Here is a 25,281-nt window from a genome sequence, read left to right on the forward strand (position 1 = left end):
CTACTGGCTTGCCCTCCCTGAGTCTGTGCCCGGGAAATCCTCTTCAGCGGAGGGCGAATTTCGTTTTCCGACGATCCAGGCTCCTTCCCCCTCCCCGCCCCCCAGAGGCTCTGTGTGTGTGCCAGGCGTTTTAAAGTGCCTCGTAGAAAAACTGAAAGTAGAAAGAAAGGAAGCAATTTCCGAGCAGATGTCTGACCACCCCTTCTCGCACACTCCCAGCGTCGGGTTACAGGGTCTTGGGAACCCCCACCCACGCTCTGCGGCGGACCCCCACTCTCTGCACACACGCATGTGCTTGACCCCCGTACACCCCCGGAGCCCCCTCTCCCAGCACGCCCAGACCCTGGGGGTTGGAGAGGGTAGCAGTGCAGCACAGAGCTCGAGGGACACATATTCAGCCGTGACATTGGCGTGCCCGCGTCTCCCCTCCCCCGCGCTCCCGGCACACTCCGGGCTGCTCGGCACGCCCCCTCCCGCTCCGCGGCGCCCCGCGCGCGATCATCCCCGAGGGGCCCCTGCACCCTCTCGGAGTAGCCCGAGACCGGGGAAGAAAAGCAACTTCACTTTTCTCCCCGGAACCAGGCCGGGTTAAACGGCCTGGGAGAGGGCCGGAGAGCTGGGCGGGTAGCGAGGGGGGGCTCCTTGGTGGAGGAGGAGGAGGAGGAGGAAGAGGAGGGGAGCCTGGGATGGCTGATTGCACTTTCTTTTTGTCCCACCCCCGCCTCGGTTAGGTGACGGGATTTGGGACGGTGAAGCTCGCGGGCAGAGACTATGTAATCGCCTGGGTGTCTGAGCAGAGCACTCCGCTCCGTGGAGGGAAGAGGAGGGATCGGCTGGCTCCGCGGCGGCTCGGCAGGCGGAGTTTCGCAGCAGCTGCAGCTGGGCTGCACCGCCCCAGGGAAGTCGCTCCATCCAGCCCCGGCCGCTGCGCGAGCCCGAGCCCCGGAGCCAGCGCCCGAGAGCGGACTGAGCGCCCGGGCGCGCGGGGAGCCGGCCGGAGCCCCGGAGGAGGCGAGCGAGGCGAGCGCCCGCCGGCCAGCCTAGCGCACCTCGTCGGCCCCGGAGACGGCAGGGCAGCATGGAGAAGGACAGCATGTGCCGCGTGGACCAGCGGTACGAGTGCGTGGCGGAAATCGGGGAGGGCGCCTATGGGAAGGTGTTCAAGGCCCGGGACCTGAAGAACGGAGGCCGTTTCGTGGCGCTGAAGCGCGTGCGGGTGCAGACCGGCGAGGAGGGCATGCCGCTCTCCACTATCCGCGAGGTGGCGGTGCTGAGGCACCTGGAGACCTTCGAGCACCCCAACGTGGTCAGGTGAGTGGGGGCGCTGTGCCCGCGCTGTCTGGGCCGCGCCGCGGGGAGGGCCGGGGGTCCGCGGGCCCCGAGGGCGGGCGAGGGGCGCGGACTTGCTCCAGGGAGGCCCTGGAGAGCGATCCCCGAACCTTCCCGAAGTCGGCAAAGTTGATTTACCTACCGCTGCGAGCCAGCACCCGCGCCGCCCACCTGGTCAGACAGAATGGCCAGTCGTGCAACTACCCTGCGCAGGTTCCTCCGCCGCTGTGCACGTTCGTTTTCTCCCGGCCTGTCTGGAAGGGAAGGCCGGCCAAATTGAGAACAAGCCAGCCTGAGGCGGACGCACCCTCCGGCGCCCGCATGGTTTCCCCCTTCACTCCCCGACACTCCGCCCCATCCTTGGGGGATTTTTGAGAGACTCCGTGAGTCCCTGTGTGCAATATGATAATTGGTGAGAAGACAGTTTTACTTCAAGACAAACCCATTTGCCCACAGCGACTCTGTAGGACAGAGTAGAACTACTACTCCTGCGGGTTTCCGAGACCCCTCTTTACTGGAGAACAGAAAGCCTCTTCTTCCCCCCCCCCCCTCGCAGAGTGGGTGGCTAGTGGTTTCAAACTGCTCGCCTGGACGTTCGGAGCCCACCTGTTAACCCACTGCCACTCCAGGGCTCCTCCAAATGTTACTAGCCTACTTCAAAAAAGGTCTCAAAAAAGCAGAAACTTTTGAGACTATTTCTTAAACCAAATTAGTTGCCTTAGAGTTGGTTCTTACTCCTGGTGAGACCTTGTGTCCTGTAATTCTGATTCCTGACGGCACCAGAGCTTCGAATCCTTTATGTTTTGTCTTCCTAAAAGATTAAGTTATAAGGGACTTGTTATTATCACTTTATAGCTCTAGTCCTTAGATTTCTTCAGAGGGTTAGATATGAGTCTGCCATGTGCTCTCTTAAGTGTGTGCCTCCTTCCCTTGCTTTTCCTGGACTGGTTTGGGGACTGCTTTAAAGGATAAAGTCGGTCCCTAAAGCCTCCCCTGGGTAGTAGCTAGCATTAAAGGAAAGTGTGTGTGATTCAGAAGAATGGTGCTTTCTTAGTGATCCTGGAATTTCCCCATTGTATGACTGACATTCTAGGGTGTGTCATCTTTTTTTCCCTTTTGAGTTTTTATATAAAGAGATTCTACAATTTGAATTGTGATTTTTACCTTTTTCAACTGCACCCCCCCCCTTCACTTTAATGACGTGGTTAGGTTCCAACGACCAACCATTGTGCAAAAAGTAGGTGCTAAGTGAAAATGGAGGATGACAGCGTAACTGCTAAATCACATCATTAATAAATGTCAAACCATTGAGAATCTTGGTCCAGCCAAGTTGACACATAACCGTCACAGCCAGTGTTACTCACGCCTGGTACCTCTGCATTTGCTACTACTAGTCATTGTTACTGTGCAAAATAGTTGGATAGAAAGAGCCCTAGAGGCGTAGTGGTTACACTTGGGCTGCTTACTTCAAGGTCAACAGTTTAAAACCACCAGCAGCTCCCCAGGAGAAAGATGGGACTGTCTACTGTAAAAGTTACAGTCTCAAACTCACAGAGGCAAGTTTACTGTAGCGTCTCAGCGGCGTCGCAGTGAGTCAGCATCAACTTGGTTTTTTACCGGTGTAAATGAAAAATGTCAGCTAATGAGAGGGTTGATAAAGTGGGGAATAGGTGTATTAAGCAACTCTGATGGAAAAAAAGGTTGGGTAGGGGATCTTCCCTCAGTTTTCTTAGCTACCTTGAGAGTCTGCTCAATAGATATTGGCCTGTGCACTGTGAATGAAGGTATGTAAATTAGCACAGCCAAATATTGTCATTTAAAAAAAAAGTCAAACAATTTAACAGTAGCTATCTCTGCAGGGTTTTCTTGGGAGGTTTTAATCTGACCCCTCCTCTCCAAGTTGGGTGAATTGTGTGGTGCTTTGTTCTCAGGACATAAACTCAGTCTAGAAATCAGCAAAGAGCCCCTAAGTATACAAATAAGGTAGTAAATTGTAATAAAGATACACTCCAGTGTACCTCTGCTGTAGCTAGTCAACAAACAAGGACCGGAATATAATACAGCTGGGAGGATGAACACTTTACGACAATGGTATAAAGCAACAGATTACATAAAAAATGTTTTCTTTGCTGAGAAACAATCAGAAAAGCCTGTTTAAGGTATTTGAAATTGGAAAGAAAAGGGAAGTGTACATTTAGTGCCCCCTTCCCAAACTTTATTTTCTTTCATAGAAATCACCTCAGCCCATCCCAGTGTTTGAATTCCACCACTTGAACTTTAAGAAAACAGTTGTTTTATTTTGCCAGTTATCTATAAAGTATTCATTCAAAGAATGATGTAACATTATCACTCACAAAGGATAACCTATTTTTGTAACAGAAGAGAGGTAAGGTGTCTAAGTCATTGTGCTGGTAAATGTAGGATTCTCCTTCCTGTGTATTCTCCTGATTTGTCCTCTTGAGACTCGTGAGTCTTTCAATCTGTCCTGTAGAGAGATATAGTTGATTCCTGACTTAGAGTCACTACTGTGCAATTTGAAGAAGACATCCTTCCAAATTGAAGACAAAGCATTATTTTCCAAAGCTATTTTTATATGTTCCATGGTGGTGGTGATGCTCCCCACAGAGAGAGGTTGTTAGGAAAAACTCAAACTCCCTGCCATCCAGAATCCAACTCAGAGCAGCCTTAGAAGGACAGGGTCGTGCTGCCCTGTGGAGAGGCTAGTAGATTTGAAGTGCAGACCTTGAGGTTAGCAGCCCAACTGGACCACCAGGGCTCCTTGTGTATATGGAAGGACTGTAACAAAGTATAGGTAGTCCCCCGTGACCATTGTCTGATTTAATGTCAGCCTGTATTTATGACTAACTGACTCACACTAAACCTGTTACGCTTAAAAAATTGGAGTACATACAATAGTAACAAGTGAGTGCGTCAAAACATTATTATTATTACTTTTTGGAACCTTGGTGACATAGTGGATTATGCACTGGGCTACTGACTGACAGGTCACCAGTCCCGGTGCATCAGCTACTCCCTGAGAGAAAAATAGGGCTCTCTGCTTTGGTAGTTTGAAAGCCTTGGCAATCCTAGAAAGCAGTTCTGCCCGACCACCCAGGGTCACTGGGAGTGGGAATGCAATGAAAGGTCTGAGATTTGATTTGATTTTTCAATATTAAAGATGTTTTGGTGTATCGGGAAATGTTCCTTAAATTGTATGCATAGAAAGATACACTGTACACAGCTGTTGAGTAACTGATGTTAGATATCAACTATACTTAACCATTCCTAATTCGTAAATTCCGTTTACAGAGAGATTAGGAATAAAATTTGTTTGTAATGGGGCGGCCTATACATCAAAGGTTTAAGTCTTAGGTGTATGGAGGCAGATTCATGGTACTTGCCCTGGAGCAAGTTTCCAGTAAGGCTTCAGTTCACCTGACCTTTTTACAGAACAAATCATAGACAACCCCAGACATTGGAGCCTCCAGAAAAAGCTCTGTGGGTATAATTAGCTTTTAGGTAGCCAGAAAAGACTATTAGTTATACACCATGAAGTCAAGGGAACACTTGAGAATGTTATCAGTGATGATGTCATCCGCATGAGCTTACAGATCTCCGGTCCCTTTTGTTTCCTTCCTCTTTCACCTGGGCAGGCTTTGCCCCCTGGCACTTGTTTCCCCAGACTAGGAATTCTGGGATGTAGAGATGTCTGATAGTTACCCTAGCAGGGTCATTAATTTAAGGGCAGGTGACAGCAATTCTTTTTCATCCAAGGAGAATTTTTTAATTGCGCCTCCTCCCTCAACCTGTGACTTATGACTACCCCCCCCCCATCTGTTGTACAGTCCCGTGCTTGATTCTTTAAAGATTTCTTAAAAGGGCAAATGCCTTTATAAATGCCTTCAATCCATAAGTAGTTAATTGAACTTATAGGGCCTCCTCGCCAATTAGTTAAGCCTCTAGCATGAGAGGAGCATAATAAACATCCACTTTTCTTTCAAAAGTTTAAGATTTCACTTTGATTGATTTGCTAGAAATGCTAATTTGTTATTGCTGACATTGCTTACGTGAACAGGGGTGATGGTTGAAATTCTTGCTTACCTGCACCAGACCTTTGAACTGGTACTTCTTAGTTTAGTCATAGCTGATGAAGTGAACTGGAATGAACAGACTTGAACTTGTGAAATGTGAGCAAACTCAAATGATAACCAGAAACAAGGTCAACACCTATGAGAATCGTAATCTCTCTTGGAGAAAACAAGTGCAGCCTGTGTGTTGCATAGCAACCAAATCTCTTAAACAGCTGAGTCTGAAACAACAGTGACCCACTTAGATGGCAGTCAGCCACCTGCTTTGAATGTGTGTCACTCTCCACAGTCCTGACAATATTCCAGCCTCCCACATGAGGCTCTTAAAAGGGCTCTGATTCTCTCCTTCCAGGGTGTTGACTTGCGCTTCCCCCGCCCCATTCTGGTTATTGTTTTGCTTCACCCAAATTTTACTTCATTGGTCAAGACTGAGCTAGTTCCTCCTGTGCTCAGTGTATCCCTGCCTTAGACTTAATCAACCAGCCAGTAACTGGGATGAAAATCCACTCTTTACTTGATAATGTAAATTGAAATCAGCTCAGTGTCAGTGGGTTTTAGTTTTAATTCAAAGCCTGGAGCCTTTGTCAGCATCAGACTTCAGCATGAATTTATGATATGAGAGGTTCTGTACTCCTCAGCTGAGTTTTGTTTTATTTCAACCCTGAGCTAAAGAAAAATATATAGTTAAATTAATAACATAAGCAGTCTATTTATCTAACTTGTATTTATCATGAGCCCATTCTTTGCCAGCCTCTGCTAGGAAACTGGCGATAGACAGGGGACAAATCGGAAAAGTCTTTCACCCTTGTGAGTGGAACTCACTTTGAAATAGCATGAGCAGTTGTTGCTTTTCTTTAAACATTGGCTTGATTTTTAATTGATTTAAATTTTGGCTATAGTACCTAAACAGTGTTATAAGGAACTAATAGTTGTAATATTTGGCTACCAAGAATTTGCTGGTTTAGTAGAACAGATGACCAAAATGCTAATTAGATTCGAATGCTTTTTGGAGATGAATTTTCCTCTCTTGTTGCTTCTAGTTACCGTCCTTCAGAACATAGAAATAGATCTATACAAGAAGGCATCGGCATGCTATGAATCACAGATGAGCATTTGGCACCATTTATTCAAGAAGTATGCAGGAAGGACCTATTCTCTTACTTAACTGTAACAGTTAAGTACTTGGCTGCTAATAGAAAGGTTGGCAGTTCAAACTCACCAAGCAACTCTGTGGGGGAAAGACATGAGATCTGTCTGCTCCGGTAAACTTGATAGCCTAGCAAAAGAAACAACTCAGTCCTCTGTCACATGAGGTATTACTATGAGTTGAAATCAACTGAGGGTACCCAGTCACCACAATCTTTAACTGTTTAAAAATAGCTGGAGTAGGTGTGGGAAAGGTGCCTAGATCAGTCACTGCTGGCTCCTGCCCTAACGTAGCGCCTCCTGATAGATAGCAGAAAGTATCACGTACCCTAAGAGAGCTCTAGGTAACTGCTCCCTGTATTGTACCCATGAGTTAAGCTTGTTAGTGTAACAGTGAAGATACTGATTCTGGAAACTGCCGCTCAATTGCATTTCCCTGAAGAAGGCTAAATGTGTAGGCATGTTCCATTTTTATTTTTAGGATATTTAATCATTACTGAAGCAACAAACAATATGGCAAGTCATTGAATGCAGCAGGATGCTGTGAATTCCTCAGGTGCTGTGAATTCATTGAAATCTTTCTGAATAATGGTGTTGTTTTATAAGTGGATAGTAAATTTATTAGGGCTTATATCAGGAAAAGCAAGAGTATAATTTTTCTCTTACGTTCTAGTATGTTAAAAGTATGTTTGTTTCTTCATTAAGATTCCTTGAAAAGTTTAGTTTATCAAGGTTATTTACTAAACATTTTCACAATGGCATTTTGTTCATTCCTTCTTCCTGTTGAAGAATTTGATAGCGCTGAATTCTTGTAACTACAGTTGTTTCCTTTTACATAAACCAGAATAAATAAAGGATTATTGGAATTTCGCTAAGGAAATGGGAGAAAATGGTCAGTAAGAAGAACATTTACAAACTTGAATATCCTTTGGAATGTTTTTCAATGTTTTAAGGCATGAGTAAATGAAAGCAATCTCCTTGTTAAAAATAAATTATTCTTGTCCAAAAAAAAGGCTTCAGTATTAATGATTTCTTAGGAATGTGTTGCAAGCATGAAGTACTTGATAATTAACACTGTATTATTGTGAAATCATGGATTATTAGACTGGAAGATCCTTTGGAAGACTTCTACTCATATAGAAACTAAGTCCGGAGAGATCAAGCCATCTTCTCTACCATATCATTAAAGTTGCTGATTTGTTCTGACATTTCAATTAGACCCAAACCAAACTTACTGCCATTGAGTTCATTCTGACTCACAGCAACCCCCTAGGACAGGGTAGGCCTGCCCATGTGGGTTTCTGACCCTGTAACATCTTTCTCTTGTGAAGCGGCTGGTGGTTTTAAATTGCTGACTTTGAGGTTAGCAGCCCAACCCATAACCACTCTGCCACCAGCGCTCCTGTTGGGCTGCTAACCTCAAGGTCAGCAGTTTGAACTACCAGCTGTTCCTTGGGAGAGTTTAAACTGTGAGTAGCAATTTTTTAAAAATTGTGTTCGATAGAAGAAATTAAAGGGAATATAATCCTGATTTGGAGAAAAAGGAACTATATGTCGCTATAAAGTGATAATGTGTGAGGAATAAATGATAGCTCAATTCAGAAAATTCTTGAATTCTACTGACCAAAAAAATAAAAGTGAACTCACTACTGTTGAGTCCATTCTGACTCATACATCCCTGTAGAAGGGTTTCCATAACAGTAACTATTCTTTTAAAATCATTTTATTGGGGCTTGTACAACTCTTATCACCATCCATCCATCCATCCATCCATCCATCCGTCCGTTATGTCAAGCACATTTATACATTTGTTGCCATCATCATTCTCAAAACAGTTGCTTTCTGCTTGAGCCCTTGGTTTCAGCTCATTTTTTCCCTCCCTCCCTACCACCCCTCCCTCATGAACCCTTGATAGTTTATAAATTATTATTATTATTTTGTCATATCTTACACTGTCTGCCATCTCCCTTCACCCACTTTTCTGCTGTCTGTCCTCCAGTGAGGGGGTATGTAGATCCTTGTGATGGGCTCCACCTTCCCTCCACCCTCCGGGTATCGCCACTCTCACCACTGGTCCTGAAGGAATCATCTGCCCTGGATTCCCTGTGTTTCCAGTTCCTATCTGTACCAGTGTACATCCGCTGGTCTAGCTGGAGTTGTAAGGTAGAATTGGGATCATGATAGTTTGGTGCGGGGGCCGGGGAAGAGCATTTAAGAACTAGAGGAAAGCTGTGTGTTTCATTGCATAACAGTAACTCTTTACGGGAGCAGAAAGCTTCATCTTTCTCCCATCTTTTTATGTATATCTTTAATATGTATTATGTGTTATGCATTTATATGTATATATGATTCAGTTAAATTACCCTTTTAACGGGTTTGGTTTATAACTATGCTCTGAAATAACTATGGTTTTATAACATTCACTAATATATGGTTAAGTTATTTCATTGTAATATTTAAGTTACTTTAGACAAAGCAATGGGAAAAATGAATTGTTCATCTGATAAATGAAATCTTACGGTCCATGACTTTGGCACCTGTTATACCAATTGAACAAAATAAGCTCCTTAATACTTGCCAGTTAGGCAGCATAGCAACCTCCATGCACACAGGTGAATGTATTACCCATGATTTTTGAAGAGCTGATCACTCTGTTCCTATTTCTCCTGTGGTTTGAATGAACTTTTTGTTTCCATAAGGAGTAAATTAATTCTGACCTTCCTGGGGTTGTAGGACAGGCAGGGATGAAACCCGGGCACTGATGACCTAGGAGCAGGAGGAGCCCTGTACCATGTGTGAAGTAGGACTTGGTCTGCGTCCAGGAAGCAGCCTGGTGGTTGGTCATAAGCATTCCTCCATAAAGGTCACCCTTTGAGTGATGGTCCGTAGGTGGTCAATCTGACGAGACAGACAGGTCAGCATCAGTGGGAGAAATTCTGTAAGAGCTGCCGAGCCCCCAATAAAATGATTTATTAAAATAAAAAGTAGTCTCTTTTTATTAATGGTGAGGATTTACCAGTTCAACCCATGTCAGATCAGCAGTTTCCACACGTACAACTCGTTCACAGTGATTGTATTCTGTAAGCTGTGCACCCATTCTCACCACCCATTTCCAAAGTGTTCCGCCCCCACTGTCACAACATCTCTGACGCTGACCGTTGTCAAACTGATCGCATATAGATCAGCGGCCCTCAACCTGTGGTCACAACCCCTTTGGGGGTCGAACGACCCTTTCACAGAGGTCACCCAATTCATAACAGTAGAAAAATTACAGTGATGAAGTAGCAACGAAAATAATTTTATGGTTGGGAGGTCACCACCACATGAGAAAAACTGTATGAAAGGGTCGCGGCCTGAGGACGATTGAGAACCACTGAGTAGCTGCTTAAAATATCACCAGTTTACTGCCACGTCTGACTTTTCTTCTACAACCAGCAAGGGTAACTGCTCCTGCCGAGATGTATCGTACAGGCAACTCCGTACATGTGGTCTCCTGTGAGTGTGGCACTAGTCGTAGCCTGGCAGTCCATTCGGAACAGCCCCATCCTTTGCCTGTCATTGATTCTGGTTCATGATTACCCCACACGAGTCAAGGAAGAGCTGCATAAGGTTTTCGGTAGCTGATGTTTTAGAAGTATCTTTCCAGAGCTTTCTTCCGAGGCACTTCTAGGTGAACTAGAGAGAGCTACCAACCTTTCACTGGGCCGCATGCTCACTGTCCTACTCAGGAATTCCTTGCCTGTGGTTGTTTACCTGAATTGGGGCAAACACTGGCTTTGTGATCTAAAGTTATTTCACTTTTTCATTCCTGTTACCCAGCCTACTTAAAAGATGCCGTTTAGTGGAATTAGAATCTGAATTGGATCATTTCAAAATCGAGAGACATCTGAGTTTTAATATAGTCTAACCTCCTTTGGTCTATGTAGGAATTGCTTTACAAATGCAACCAAAAAAAGCTATTTCCACAATATATTGTGTTGTAGATGCAAACGAGGCTTAGGATAATTCAGGTTTATGCCCAGCATTAGGAGGACAGGGTGACTAATGGTCTCTGCATACCAGAAAATACTCTGTTGAGATATAAAAGTATTTTCAGCTTAATGATTTTAAGATTGTTCACTTGAGAACAAGGCTGTGTCGCTCATATTCATAAACAATGCCGTCCCTAAGGTGAGCGGCCCAGGATATTTCCTGCGTGAATGAAGTAGAATGATTTCAGCTCTGAACCCGCAGCCGAGGGTGTTCACCCTTGCAGAGCTGCACACAGCATTAGCACGTATGTCAGGCTACGGTTGGCCTCAGGAGGTTCTTGGATATTAGCTGCAATAAGTACACAGTCAAGTTCACTTAATAAGAGCCTGGCTTTCCTGCTTGATAGTCTCAACTTTTTCCGGGTCTGCACATTTTCATTTCAACACTAGCTTTGGTTTTGTTGGGAGTTTTGGTGTTCTTTATTTGTGTTTGCTATCTCATCCTACAAGCCAGCATCCCACAGACTGCTTTCATCCCTTCAAATATGCTCCATGCAGGCCCCTCCATGCTCATAATTCAGACTCTGTAAGGAATGCACACTTTTCTCACTGTCCTGCACCACGATTCCACCTGTTGGAATGCTACTCATCCTTCAGGGACCAGCTCCAATGCTATCTTTTTTGTGATATACTCATTAATACTTCCATTTGGATAACATTTCTGCGTCCTTTGATGTCTGACCGCTTTAGACTCCTTTTCTGGCAGCACCTCGCATGAGTTGCTTCCCTTGTATTAATTCAAACCCCACATCCCGCCATCTTTACTCGTCCCTACTTCCATCATAAGCTCCATCAGGCAGGCAGGCAGGCGGTGCCTTCTGACCGTTCCCATTCACACCCGTACCTGCTGGAAGTACGGTGAATAAATGAGCATAGGAAAGGAAGCGTGGGGAGGCCAGCTAATATGGAGGGGCTCCCATAGATGCATTCTGTCTCGTGGAAGAATGTGAATGCTGAGGAATGTCCACACAGGAGAGTGGATCTTTGCATTCAATTGTACCCAATGATCCACCTGTAACTCCCTTCCAGGGGGACGGACCACAGAAAAGTGGGTGAAGGGAGACAGCGGTTGGTGTAAGACATGAAAAATAATAATAAATTATAAATTATCAAGGGTTCATGAAAGAGGGAGGGTGGGAAGAGAGGGGAGAAAATGAGAAGCTGATACCAAGGGCTGAAGTAGGAAGAAAATGTTTTGAAAATGATGATGGCAGCAAATGTGCAAATATGCTTGACACAAAGGATGGATCTACGGATTGTGATAAGAGTTATATGAGCCACCAATAAAGTGATTATATATATATATATATTCTACTTCTCAGGAAATAATCAAAATACCGAAAAAGCAAAGTTTTGTTTTTGCTTAGTTTATGTTAAATTGAGTTTCAAAGTTGAAGTAATCCTTGTAGTTACTGTACAGTCTTGGACTTTGTACTGAGAAAAAGATGTAGCATAGGAAACCTCTGTCAACTCAAAGTTGGACATTTTTAAATGTAAGGATGTAATATATTTAAAATAGATTTCAGTCAATTGCTTGAGTTGGTTTTGTTTTAATCCCTTTGGTGTTCTAGACTGAAAAATGATTAGGAGGAGCAGTATCAGGTAAAATGCTTCTGATTATTTCTAAGCGGTTATTCAAATTCTGAATTCCATTTGAGTGTTGTCTTTTATTCCCCCTCCTAATTTGTGTACAGAGAATTTAAATTCTACCTTGACAAACTGGTAGGTTAGGTTAAGAAGTAGTCTTCCAGCCTGAACTAGTTCCAGTTCCTCAAGAGACACATTGGTTGGGGGTGGGGGGTGGGGGGGTTGGTGTGTGTGTGTGTGTGTGTGTATTTTCAGAGCATGGTTCCTGGAATACAGATCTTCTTGTCTTGTTCCTTGCAATATCCAAAGCACTTTTCACCGTAGCTCGTATCTCACAGGTGCAGAATAGATATCCGTGAATAAGTAAATGAGCATGTGGCTCTAAGGAACTAAGAATTTGACTTTTTATGTTAAATCTGATATAGGTAAATAATAGCTGAAAGCCAATGTAAGGTCAGTACAAAAATAATTATTCTGATTAATCTGTTGCTTTCAGCAATGTTTGATTGTGCATCTGCTATCGACAACACATTGTTATATGTTGTGATAAAAACAGTGGTCACAAGACATACCAGAATATTGAAGTGTCCATGAATAAGATGTTATCAGGTACAGAATTGGTTTGAAATTTGTGTATAGGAGAAACAAGACAGTGTATTGTCTTTGTTGGAGGTTTGTTTACTGCTACTAATTTGTACATGTTTGAAGTTTTAAAAAAATAAGTAATAAAAAATGTTTCTGTGTAAAAACTGGAAAGCTAAACTTGGATTCTATTCTAACTGTCCCACTTGCTGCCAGATGGTCTAGGGTTAATTCTCTAATGTCTCTCATGTGTAGTTTTCCTACAATAAAAGTAGAAATTATTGCTACCTGTTGGATATTATATAATTATATTATGTTCAATATTTTTCAGGTATGAGATATTCTTAACAAAATCTATACCTGCTTTCAAGTAATTTATAATTTGGTGGAGGAAATGGACTTGTATACACATTTTACTGCCTTTATTATTGGTTGTGCCTTTATTTTATTCCTTGCACAATAAGAAAGTATGGAACACTTTGTCAGGCTACCAACTAGAAGGTCAATGGTTCGAAACTACCAGTTCTAGAGAAGGATAGGCTTTCTGCCCCTGTAAAGACTTGCAGTCGGAAACCCTGTGTAGAGCCCTCTTTGAGCCCGTGGGAAACCCCCTACTGCCATCAAGCTGATCCTCCTCGTGGTGACCCTAGAGAGCAGAGTAGAACTGCTCCTGGGGGTTCCGAGGTGGTAACTCCAGTACAGACCCTCTTGCCTTTCTTCCAAAGAGTGGCTGATAGTGTCGCACCGCTGCTGTTGCAGTTAGCAGCCCAACTGGGTAGCAGTGGGGGATTTTTTTGTTCGTCCGTTTGTTCCGAATGGTGCTAACCAACCAGAAGATTAGCTGTTCAAACCCATCAACTGCTCCCTGGAACAAAGTTGGAACAGTCTCCTCCTCAAAAAAACCCTCAATCTTGGAAATCCTAGAGGACTAACAAAAAGCCTGGAAGACAGGTTCTACTCTGTTCTGGAGTCACAGTTTACTTGGTGGCAGGGGGACATGGGCTTTTGAATAGTGAATCAATAATCTTACTCCAACGCCATATCCTACTCATTAATGGGTTTTATTTGTCGAAGACGTTGAGAATGCAACGCGCAGAGTAGATTTCAAAACAAATGAAGCTTGATAATTTCCACTCAACCCAAAGAGAAGTAGGGTTACTTTGCATGCTTGTTCTCTTTGCTTTTAAATTTCAAAATATCAGATAATTGCTCACTTTTTATTTCACACAGTGGAATTTCTGCTTGTTTACTTTCTGAGAGTGTTCTACGGCATGACTGCCTTATGACATTTAGAATTTTACTCCATGTATTCTGCATTTGAGTCATTAAGAAGTTCCATCCACAGCAAGGCAGTAATTCTCTCTCAGGGATACTGGTCTTCACTGAATTTTCTATACTTCTTTGCTACTTTTTATCACTAGATAATTTCAATTTCTGTGTCAGGCACAAGTGTTCCTAACAGCTAATGTAAAACATTGATATTTTCTGAAATGCTTTTCATTTTAGAAGGCATGAATTTACAAAGCTGGGAACATGACCACTTACACCGATTAAGCAACAGAACAAGAAGAAGAAAAAAAAGAAATCCTCTCATTCCCAGGCTAACCTTTTAAACTCTAGGTAATTGACTCTGACCAATATATTTTTGATAACCAAAAAGCCATTTGAGTGGTCTCAAGTTTGGAATTTTAGATGATGTAGTCTACATTCCAACCATGTAGAGTCTAAGAAGTTATTAAAAATGTTATTAAATGGCCTTGGGTAAGAATTGGATATTTTCATGGGGAACCATGAGAAACCAAGAGATGGATTTAAAGATTGAACTAGAGGGAGTGGGCTCCAGGTGTATGCTAATCATGAAGGAAGTGGAATTATATAAGTTCCCTTAAAGAACAGAAAACTCCTATACTGTATGAAATAACACACTTTTATACATTAAGACACCAAAGGAAAATAGTGATGTACTGCCAGTCATTACAAATTCATTTAAGCCCAGGGGAATTAATGGGTGGTACCTGAGCTGACAAGTTCATTTGACTTGGAGTAGACGGTGCTGTTACAAGTTAGGCAGTAAACTGAACTAGCTCATTCTGCAACAAGGAAACATCCATTTCAGAATCCTTGATCTTCCCTGTGAGCGTTGACTGAGTCTGAGTGATGGGACGAATCACAAGCTGAGTACAGCTACAGTTGGCGCCATGCTATCAACTCCTAGTCCTAGAAAAGCAGGACTTTGGGGGTGAGTCTAGGGACCCACCTTTGCTTATGGCATTATGTAATCACTTGAGTCAAATACATCACTAGGTAAAATAGAGATTGGTCTAGAGCAGATGTATGCATGATCTGAAAGGGTGTGACCTTCATTAAAAGATGGGGAGAAAGTGGCATAAGGTGAACTAGGTTGAAATAGAGGGGAAAGGTACAATAAAGGGAAGCTGAGAGAACTAGATCCACTGGTTCTCCCCCAAACCTAGTGCCATTGAGTCAATTCCAACTCACAGCTATCCAATCCAGGGTTCTCAACACCACAGATCTTTACAGAAGCGGATCATCTCACCTTCTAACACCGAGCTACTGGTGGGTTTGAATTGCTGATGTGATCTGAAACCTGGCGATCTGAGAGTAGTTGAAAGTTCTGGCATGTTCAGAAAGCCCTCAACCTTTCTGGTTGCACAAGTATAATTCTTATAATTCTGTAATAATACAAAATTATAGCTGTCTGACTGGTGTTTTTTTGAGGGAGATCTTCGTTTACTCACCTTACATTGTCTCTGTGCCTAACGCTGAGATAGTTGTTGAAATCTACGTGAGAGTTCATACAAGCTCTCAGCTTCCCATTAGGATAGAACTCTCCTGAGGGCCTGGAATTTTGTCACTGCGTTATTCCAAGCATCCAGAAGAGTGCCCGCCACATAGTCTAATACATTTCATTTGCGTGAATATAGAGTTAAACGGCACGTAGGATGACGCTTTTTAGTAGTAGTTTTGCTAACCGTCAGCATGTAAATTAATGCCAAAATGTAGAAGATATTTTTCTGTTCATTCATGAGTATTGCATTTAAAACTCCTTGGGATTTTGAAGTCACCACTTTCATCAGAAAGGACCTGCTGATGAAGTTGGCTGAAGTCTTCGGCTGTTAGCCACGCAGGTCAGGGAGTAGCGCCTCCCGGCTGCTGCAGGGAAAGATGCGGCCTTGTGCTGCTGTGCAGACAAGGGCCCTGCAGGTCCCTCGAGACAGTCCACTCTGTGCTGAAGGGTCACGGTGAGTCAGTCACAATTGACTGGTCAGAAGTAGGGTGTTTTGTGTTTCCTTAGATAGTAGTAAATTGGATTGGAAACTGACACACGTTCTTTGCAGTTTTCTGCTAACATTTTCCTGAAATGATGAGCTTAGTTTTAAATCAATATTAAGTGGTATTTTAATGATCTTGTGGCACAACTGGTTGAAATGCTTTGATCGAAATCTTAGCACTTCGTTTCAGATTCTCTGAGACATGGGCTTTTGCAGAAAGAATTTGCAGAAAGAAGATTATAGAAGCTGTAAAGCGCTTGTAGTAATGGCAGAAGTTAGCCTTAAAGCAGTGAAGCCCAAGGGGTCAGTCACAATCACAGATACTGTTTGTTTCACGTGGATTTATCTAATGAATCCTGACGTTACCTGATCATGACCAGCTGTAAAATAATATTTTTAAAGGGATGAAGGAAAGGTAGAGGAAGAAAGGGAAGGAGGATCAGCTATGAAATGGACTAAATGCATGCAGCAGAGCATTGTGGGGAGCAGAGCAGGGAGCTCCCGAGAGAGGGTGAAGGATAGACTGGGGCCAGAGCGTGGCACCTCATCAGACTGGACTGGAGGACACGCCTAGAGGTCAAAAAACAGTCCTTGATCTATTTAGAGGTTTTTCTTTTCTTTCTTCTTATTATTTTAAATATTTATTTATTGGTCATTGGTTTTCTTTGTTGTTGTCATCGTTGTGTTCTCTATTGTCGCTTTGTCTTGCTATGCCTTTTTTGTGCATATTATCTCTGCAGATCTATCTAGATAAGATAGGCTAGATGAACAATCTGGAGGAGAAAACAACGGGACCAATGGTTCCTGGGGGACACAGGAGAGGGGGGAGGTTGGGGAAGGAGATAGTGTTGACCAACCCAGGGACAAGGGAGCCACAAGTGATCCAAAATTAGTGGCAAGGAGGGTGTGAGAGGCCTGGTAGGGATTCAGCAAGGGCAATGTGACTGAGAGAAATTTATTGAAACCCAAATGAAGGCTGAGCATGATAGTGGGACAAGAAGAAAGTAAAAGGAAATAGAGGAAAGAACTAGGAGGCAAAGGCATTTATAGAGGTCTAAATACAGGCATGTACATATGTAAATATATTTATATAGGATGATGGGGAAATAGATTTACATGCATATATTTATAGGTTTAGTATTTAGGCAGCAGATGGACATTGGACCTCCACTCAAGTACTTACTCAATGAAAGAACACTTTGTTCTATTAAATTGGCATTCCAGGATGCTCACCTTCCAGACACAATCGCTGAAGACAAATGTGTTCATAAGCCAGTGTGGTGAAGAAAGCTGATGGTGCCCGGCTAGTAAAAGATATAACATCTGGGGTTTCAAAGGCTTGAAGGTAAACAAGCGGCCATCTAGCTCAGAAGCAACAAAGCCCACATGGAAGAAGCACACCAGCCTGTGTGACCATGAGGTGTAGAAGAGTTCAGGTATCAGGCATCAAAGAACAAAAAATCATATCATTGTAAATGAGGAGGGAGTACAGAGTAGAGCCCCAAAGCCCATCTGTAGGCAACTGGACATTCCCTTACAGCAGGGTTATGGGGAGGAGACGAGCCAGTCAGGATGCAGTGTAGCAATGATGAAACATACAATTTTCCTCTAGTTCTTAAATGCTTCCTCCTCCCCCGCCACTATCATGATCCTAGTTCTGCCTTACAAATCCGGCTAGACCAGAAGCTGTACACTGGTACAGACAGGAACTGGAAACACAGGGAATCCAGGACATATGATCCCATCAGGACCAGTGGTGAGAGTGGTGATACCAGGAGGGTGGAGGGAGGGTGGGGTAGAAAGGGGGAACCCATCACAAGGATATAACCTTCTCCCTGGGGGACAGACAACAGAAAAGTGGGTGAAGGGAGACATGGGACAGTGTAAGATATGACAAAATAATTTATAAATTATCAAGGGTTCGTGTAGGAGCAGGGAGCCGGGAGGGAGGGAGAAATGCGGATCTGATATCAAGGACTCAAGTAGAAAGGAAATATTTTGAGAATGATGAGGGCAACAAATGTACAAATGCGCTTGACACAATGGATTTATGTATGGATTGTGATAAGCATTGTACGAGCCCCAATAAAATGATTTTTTAAAAATTAAAAGGAACGGAATGGAATAGAGTAGAAAAGAAAATGTACGACATTCTAAGTCAGGTATGTTGCAAGGAGGTTGTGACTTAGGTACCAAAGTTTAGGATGAGGAGTTTTCTGGTTTTTTGCTGAAAATAATATGTTTTCATTAATTGGCTCTGTAGAGCACCTGGGTCACACTTTCCTTGGACCTGGTCTGTGTCTCAGCATCAGATTTAGGAGGATGTACACTTTATCTCCTGACTCCAAAAGCCAGTTTTCTTGGGAACAAGCAGAGTCTCTTCTCCCACATTGTGTTAATTACAAGTGAACTCAAAGCTCCCCAGATGCATGGGGGATGGGGATGCACTGCTTCTTCATGAAAGGCATGTTACAGAATCTGTGTGTCCCCACTCCCGCCCCCATTTGTGGGTAACAATGTTATTTGTGCTTGATTAATGCAGTTCTGTATATAACAAAATAAAACCAACTTCTGCCTCAACTATTCCTGTTCCCAATATGCAGATAGAACTTCTTCTAACTCATGGTTTTTGGCCCTTCCAGTGCTTGTCTCCGTAAATCTTGACTCTGTTCTGTGCTCTATTTCTTGATATTTAATATTTAGGTAATATTCATTGAATTCCTTTTATAATTATTTGTCTTCTCCTAGAAAATAAGGATTTAATTTATTAATATTACATCCTTACTCTTTTTTGTTTGATACAAATTTTATTTCATGTATTAATTTAAAGCAATAGCCATAAACATCTTTCTTCTTTCTTCACGATAGACAGTTTGTCTTGATTCTCAATTCAGTAAGAGACTGTTTTAGCCTTTCAAGTCCCGTCAGGGGGCCCTGGTGGCATAGTGGTTAGGAGTTGGGCTGCTCACTGCAAGGTCAGCAGTTGGAAACCCCCAGCTGCTCCACAGGAGAAAAAGGAGGCTTTCTGCTCCTGCAGTCTCCCAAACCCCGAGAGCAGTTCTCCGGTGTCCTAGAAGCATCGCTGTGAATGCGAATCAACTTAGTGGCAATGAGCGAACATTTCTTCCACCTTTGCCCTCCCTTTAACCTCACACCTTATATCAGCTACTTTGCTAAGATTCTTCAAATCCTTCTCTGCACATTCAGTGCTATAAGCTTAGGAAGTTGAAAGAGCCCCCCCCCCTTTAAATTCTTTTAATACAGACATCTGGATCCCCTTTTCTTATTCTACATTGTTTAAAAGTATGTCCTACTTTAGCATGTGCCTCATTCAGACCATGACTTTTTTTTTATATAGTTTTGTTTTTCCTGGAGTTTTTAATGGTTGTTCCCCCACCCCTCTTCTTCTTTGCACTACTTGCCTTTATTACAGCTGTAAACTTAAACTTTTGGGCATACCATATTTTTCTATTGAATGGCCCCAGTTCCTGAGATTTACTCTTAGTCTGTTCCATCTTTGGGCTGACTGGTTAACTAGACTTGCTCCACAATTGGTCTTTCTGAGACTTTGCCCTGCTTCGCTGGCTTGGAGCAGCGTGTTCCAGCTTTCTGGCTCTTCCTTCTCAGCGGTGCACTCCCTTGTTTTGCTAGCGTACATATGTGAATAACTTCCTAAGAACATGTGCATGGGAGATAAACTTTCTACATCCTTGCCAATTTGAAAACCTCTTTATTTCCCCTCACATCTGAGTGTGGTTTGACCAGTTATAGGATGAAAATAATTTTACCTCGGTGCTTGGAATTCATTGTTCTTGCTGCACTGGAGCATTCGTTGTTGCCGTTGAGAACTGTCCTGCCAAAACAACCCTCCGATGGTTTTCAGTGACATCTCCCCCAGGAAGCTTCTGAGATGCTTTCTTCAGCAATGTGTCTGAGGACGATGCCTTTTAGATTCAGCATAGCTGGCATTCTGTGGTGTCTTTCTAAGGGAAGTTGTGTTCATTTCTAATTCCCAGTTTGTTCTGTTCGCCTTCTGGTGTTTTCCTGTTGGTCAGCTATGAGATCTTTCCGTTGGAGCCTCTATTTTGCGTTCCGGTCCATCCTACTCTCTATGAGTCAGGAGGTTGGTCCTCTGTGCCCCTGACCTTTTCTTCTGTTTCCTAGCAGTTTTACATGGTCCTTTTGCTCTATCTTTTATAAAAACGCTCTATTATTTTTAACTGTCTAATGAATTTATTTTCAGCGATTGTATTTTTAACCTGAAAGCATTCTTTCTCTTTTGTTCTCGGCATATTTTTTAAACCTCCTATTTTGGTTGTAGGGATGCAATATTTCCTTGAATTGCTCTGATTTTCTTGAAAATCTTCAAATTATCGATTTCTATCAGTGTTTAGGTTTTTATCTTCTTTGTTTTTCATGTTACTTGATTCCTTCACTGCTTGTTATTGGATCTGTTGCTTAGTTTGTTTTGTTTTTTAAATCAGGGCTATTGAGATACAATTTACTTGTAGCAACTGTTTTATAGGATTTAGTTCCTTAGAATTTTTGTGTACATAGTCACATCATCTGAGAATAAATGGCAGTTATATTTTCTCCCTAGTTTAATATCAGTCCTGATTCGTGGACTTATTTGTGAATTTACCTAGTTGCTAATATGTATTTGTAACCCCCAAATAAGTACTCCTGGTCCTTTTGGAGACATGCCTCCAAACAAAGAGATAAAAATCTAACCCACTGCCACTGAGTTGATTCCAACTTGTACTGCCCTATACAGAGTTCCCAAGGCTGAAAATCTTTGAGGGAGCCTCATCTGTCATCTGCAGAGCAGTTTGGCGGTTTGAACCGCTGACCTTGTAGGTGTTAGTCCAGGGCTTAACCTGCGGCACCATTAGGGCACCCTGTAGACATGTTATCTCAGTTTTATTGCCATCAATCAAATCAATAGCGACCCTGTGAGACAAGCATAGAGCAGTGAAAACGTATCACCAATCAATGTGCACATTGCCAGTTACACTTGAGTTAAGGCAGTGCTCGGCCTCCTTCCTTCAGTCCTCATTTTGTAAACAAGTGCTCTTCACAGCCTATTGAGCACCATGTTTTTCACATTTGTGCCCTTTAAAAAAACAAACCATGGCCCTTGAACATAGCGATGAGGTGCTGTCTGGCATTCCCAGAGACACAAAGGCTGTGATGTGTCTTGCGGAGAAGATGCCTGTTCTGATGAGCTTTGTTCATGCGTGAGTTATAGTGCTGTTGGCCATAAGTTCAATGCTAATGAAGCAACAATATGTATTAAATAAGTTTCTTTAAACAGAAACGCAACAAAAATGTGTGCGCAATGTTTTCACTGACTTTAGAAAGCAGAACTACTGCAAATAATGAGAATCAGCTGTATCTGTCCTTTCTTTTTCTTGCCTTTTTTTGCATTAGCTAGACTTCAGTGGGTAGAATAAACCCACCTGCCACCACGTTGATTCCAATTCTTAGCGACCCTACATTGAGATTCAAATAGTAACTCTTTAAGGGAGCACACGGTCTCATAGTTCTTTCATGGAGTGGCTAGAGGGTTTGAACCATCAACCTGGAGACTGCTGTGCGGCACTTACCAGCTGCACCCCCAGGACTCCCTGCGATTGAAGTGGAGAAAACAAACACTTGTGGCTTGTTCCCAGTAATAAGGGGAAAACATTCCATCTTTAACTCTGAATGTAAACTCTGATTCTTATGACCTTTCACCTTCTGAGTTTGTTTGGAGCTTTAAAATTTATTAATTTTTAAATGCTAACCAACTTCACATTTCTGAGATAAGCCTCACTTATTAATTGGGTATATTAGTCTTGGGGGTGGAGGGGGCTTTTTTTAGGTATTATTTCGGATTCAGTTTACTAAAATTTGCCAAGAATTGCTAAATATTCTGTGTACATGAATGATTGTCTGGTTTGCCTTTTTTCCTCCCCCAAATGTCTCAAGTTTGGGTCTGAGGGCAATACCCTCATAAATTTGCCTCTGCCTCCCCTATTTTCTGAAGGACTATGTGTAAAATTGATGTATCTTCTTTCTTAAACATTTCATAGATTTTACCTATGAAGTCATCTGGTCCAACATTTTCTTTATGGGGGCATTCTTAGCTGCAAATTAAATTTCTCCAGTGGAGAGGGAGCCATATGCTTGTCAGTTTCTATCATTGTTTTCTAGCGAATTTGCCTAACTTTACCTTCAGCTTTTAGTTTACAGATATAAATTGTTTATAATATTCTTTTATAATTTTAAAATCTGTGATGTCACCTTTTATATGGTAAAGTTTTGACAGCTTTGTTGTCACTAAGTCCAATTCTGGCCTAATTTTCTCGTTGTCCCTTTTTTGTTCTTTTAGCTTTTGTCTTCATTTATCTCTTCAGCGTACTTTGGGTTTAATTTGATTTTATTTTGAGTTTTTTTTGCTATATTTTCTGAAAGCAAGCATTTACCATATGTACTCATGTGTAAGTCAAGTTCTTCCGCACATTTTTAATGCAGCATTTGTGGTAAAATTAGGTGCCTCGGCTAATATTCGGGTCGGCTTATACTCGAGTACATACAGTATGTTATTTTGTTTCCCACAAACTTTGTGGTTCCGTTTTCATTCAATTTGAAATATTCAAAATCGTTAGGAGTGGTTTCTTTTTGGACCTATGGACTATGATGCTGTTTCATTTTCAAAAGCAGGCTAATTTTCAGATACCTTCTGTCTAATTAAATCCTGTTCTGATCAGAGAACAAGGTTATGATTTCATTCCTTTTTCGGTGTATTAAGATTTGTTTATGGCTCAGCATATGGCCTTTCTTGATACATGTTTTATTTAATTCTTATATTTCCGTTTTTACCTACACTGTGTTCAGATTTTCCTTTAAGTCTTTGAGCCTATTTATAGTATTTTGTAATAGCTCGTCTGCTATTTCACAACCTCTGTGCGGGGGACTTCAGATGTTGACTAGCTTTTCCCCTGGTGTGGGGTTTCTGCCTGTCTAGTAATGCTTATTGGCTGCTGAACATGGCGAGCTTGTTGACCTGCTGGAAGGTGGTGTTCTTTGTCCTTAAAGAGTGTTAACTTCAATCTGGTAGGCGGTAAAGTGACTTGTAATTCATTTTGATCCTTCCAAGGCTGATGTTTTCCTCTTTTTGGAGGAGGGGTGGAGAGAAGGGGGGAAATGTGTGCGTTTCACTGGAAGTATACGTTCAACTGTACTGCCAAGACTACCCTTTGGAGGTCTCTCTAGCTGGTGGGGACTGGAAAGATTATTGCCAGTGTCATTGTTGCTGTAAGCAGTTGCTCTACTTACAAACTCCCTGGTGATTGTTTTTCCTTGGCTGCTGCTCCCTGGCCGACCTCCTGCAGGTCCACATGCTCAGGTGGACAGACGTCCTAAGACTTACGGGACCCTGTCAAGGAAACATTGGACCGCCAACTGCACAGTTGGTGTTTTGAATCCACCAGCTCTTTGAGACTGAGATGGGTGGGTCTGTCCCTGTCAAGATTTTCAAGGCCTTGGAAATTCTAAACAGGGTCATTAGGAGTTGGAATTGACTTGATGACAATGTTTTTTTTTTGCTTTTCATATTTTAAAAAATCATTTTATTAGGGGCTCATACAACTCTTACCACAATCCATACATACATCAATTGTGTAAAGCACATTTGTACATTCATTGCCCTCATCAGTCTCAGAACATTTGCTCTCCACTTAAGCCGCTGTCATCGGCTCCTCATTTTCCCCTCCCTCCCTGCTCCCCCCTCCCTCATGAACACTTGATAATTTATAAATTATTATTTTGTCATATCTTACACTGTCCAATGTCTCCCTTCACCCACTGGCAATGGGTTTTTATCATAGATTTCTGAAGCTCCTTTTTCTGAATGACCTTTTCTTCTTACAAAGTTTAGCCACTTCTCAAAAAAAACAAAACAAAAACCTCACTGCCATTGAGTTCCAGGAGCAGCTGGTGAATTTGAACTGCCGAGCTCCTTGAACTGCTGAGGTCAGCAGTCTACCACTTAACTCACTGCGCCACCAGGGCTCCTTAGCCAGTTTGGCCTTTCCAGAATCTTCTCTCTGTCTCCCAGCTCTGATCTCAGGGTTCCTCAGCCCTGCATGGTGGCCTGGAAATTGCCTCCAAGAAGAAAGACAAACAGTCTCGACTCTTCTCCTCTCGGAGGTGATGGGCCTGCACCTGGAGCCCGGGGTCTGCACCTGGAGCTCTGTTTCATACACTTTGTCCAGTTTCTAGTTACTTCTGGTGGGTGAGTCAGAGCCTTCTTGCATATCCGTTCATTTGTCTAAAGCTGGTTAGCTGCTACGGCTGATCAAAAGGGAATTTTCCTCCCTGTTACATTTCTAGAAAACGTGTTTGAAAGATGGAGCTGGAGGGTGAGCAGTCGACAGCGGGCTTCCCTTTGGGTTAGCGGGAAGTTTGGACCATCGGGAGGGACAGGAATGCCCAATGCGGTCGCAGGATAGGCTGTATCCCGGGAGTGCTCGCTCAAAACACAGACCTTTTGTTGTTTCTTTGGTTTGGTCTCTAGTTATCATTCCCTTTCTTAAGCGTACCTGCTCGCTCCTAGTCTAGTCTGGCTGCCTCCTTGGCGTGTCCTTAGAGCTTGTTCGGAGACAAGGGCCATCCTTCCTGAAAAATATTTGAGTGTGCCACTGGTATTCATTGACTTACAGAAGGGCCCGTCCAACTATTCTGCGATATACACGGGAGCTTCAAAAAGTCTTGGGAAAATAGGTTTGAAGGATAATGGCATGTTTCCATGAACTTCCCAAAGCCCCCTCATAGATGAACATAAACGAGCAGTTTTGAATGGAAGAGCTAAAAGTACCTGTAAATAGAAGTTCTGATATTTTCTTTCTTAGCGTACTCCTTGGAGTATGTTTTTTTTTTTTTTTTTTAAGTTTTTTAACTTCAGTGTCTTGTCGGACTGAAGGCCAATGTGATTTGTCCCGGGCCTGCCATTTGGCACGGGGAGTCCATCTGAAATAACTCAAATAACTTTTGAATAATTAAGCTGTCATTCTTCCACTTTTCCCGAGTGACAGCAGGAGAATGACGTTGTAAGGTTGTAGGTTCTAAGCCGGAGCACAGCTGAGCATCTGCAGGAGGTCTTATTTATGCAACAGTCTTTGATTTTAGGTATGTCAAAAGCAGTGGGCCCCACAGGGACTATGCAGATTTCACCAGGAGCCA

The 25,281-nt window shown here is 42.9% G+C and overlaps 1 protein-coding gene across 2 annotated transcripts in view; it reads left to right on the forward strand.

Moving 5' to 3' along the window:
* The window catches only part of CDK6 (cyclin dependent kinase 6), a 247,220-nt gene that overhangs the window by 2,114 nt on the left and 219,825 nt on the right, over positions 1–25,281 (forward strand). For both annotated transcript variants that reach the window (XM_075558414.1, XM_075558415.1), the window contains exon 2: positions 732–1,311. In XM_075558414.1, coding sequence (XP_075414529.1) covers positions 1,079–1,311 — 233 coding nt within the window. In that variant the 5' untranslated portion in view covers positions 732–1,078. The remainder of the gene's footprint in view (positions 1–731; positions 1,312–25,281) is intronic.

The sequence above is a fragment of the Tenrec ecaudatus genome, chromosome 9 (genome assembly GCF_050624435.1).
Source record: "Tenrec ecaudatus isolate mTenEca1 chromosome 9, mTenEca1.hap1, whole genome shotgun sequence".
Lineage (NCBI taxonomy): Eukaryota > Metazoa > Chordata > Mammalia > Afrosoricida > Tenrecidae > Tenrec > Tenrec ecaudatus.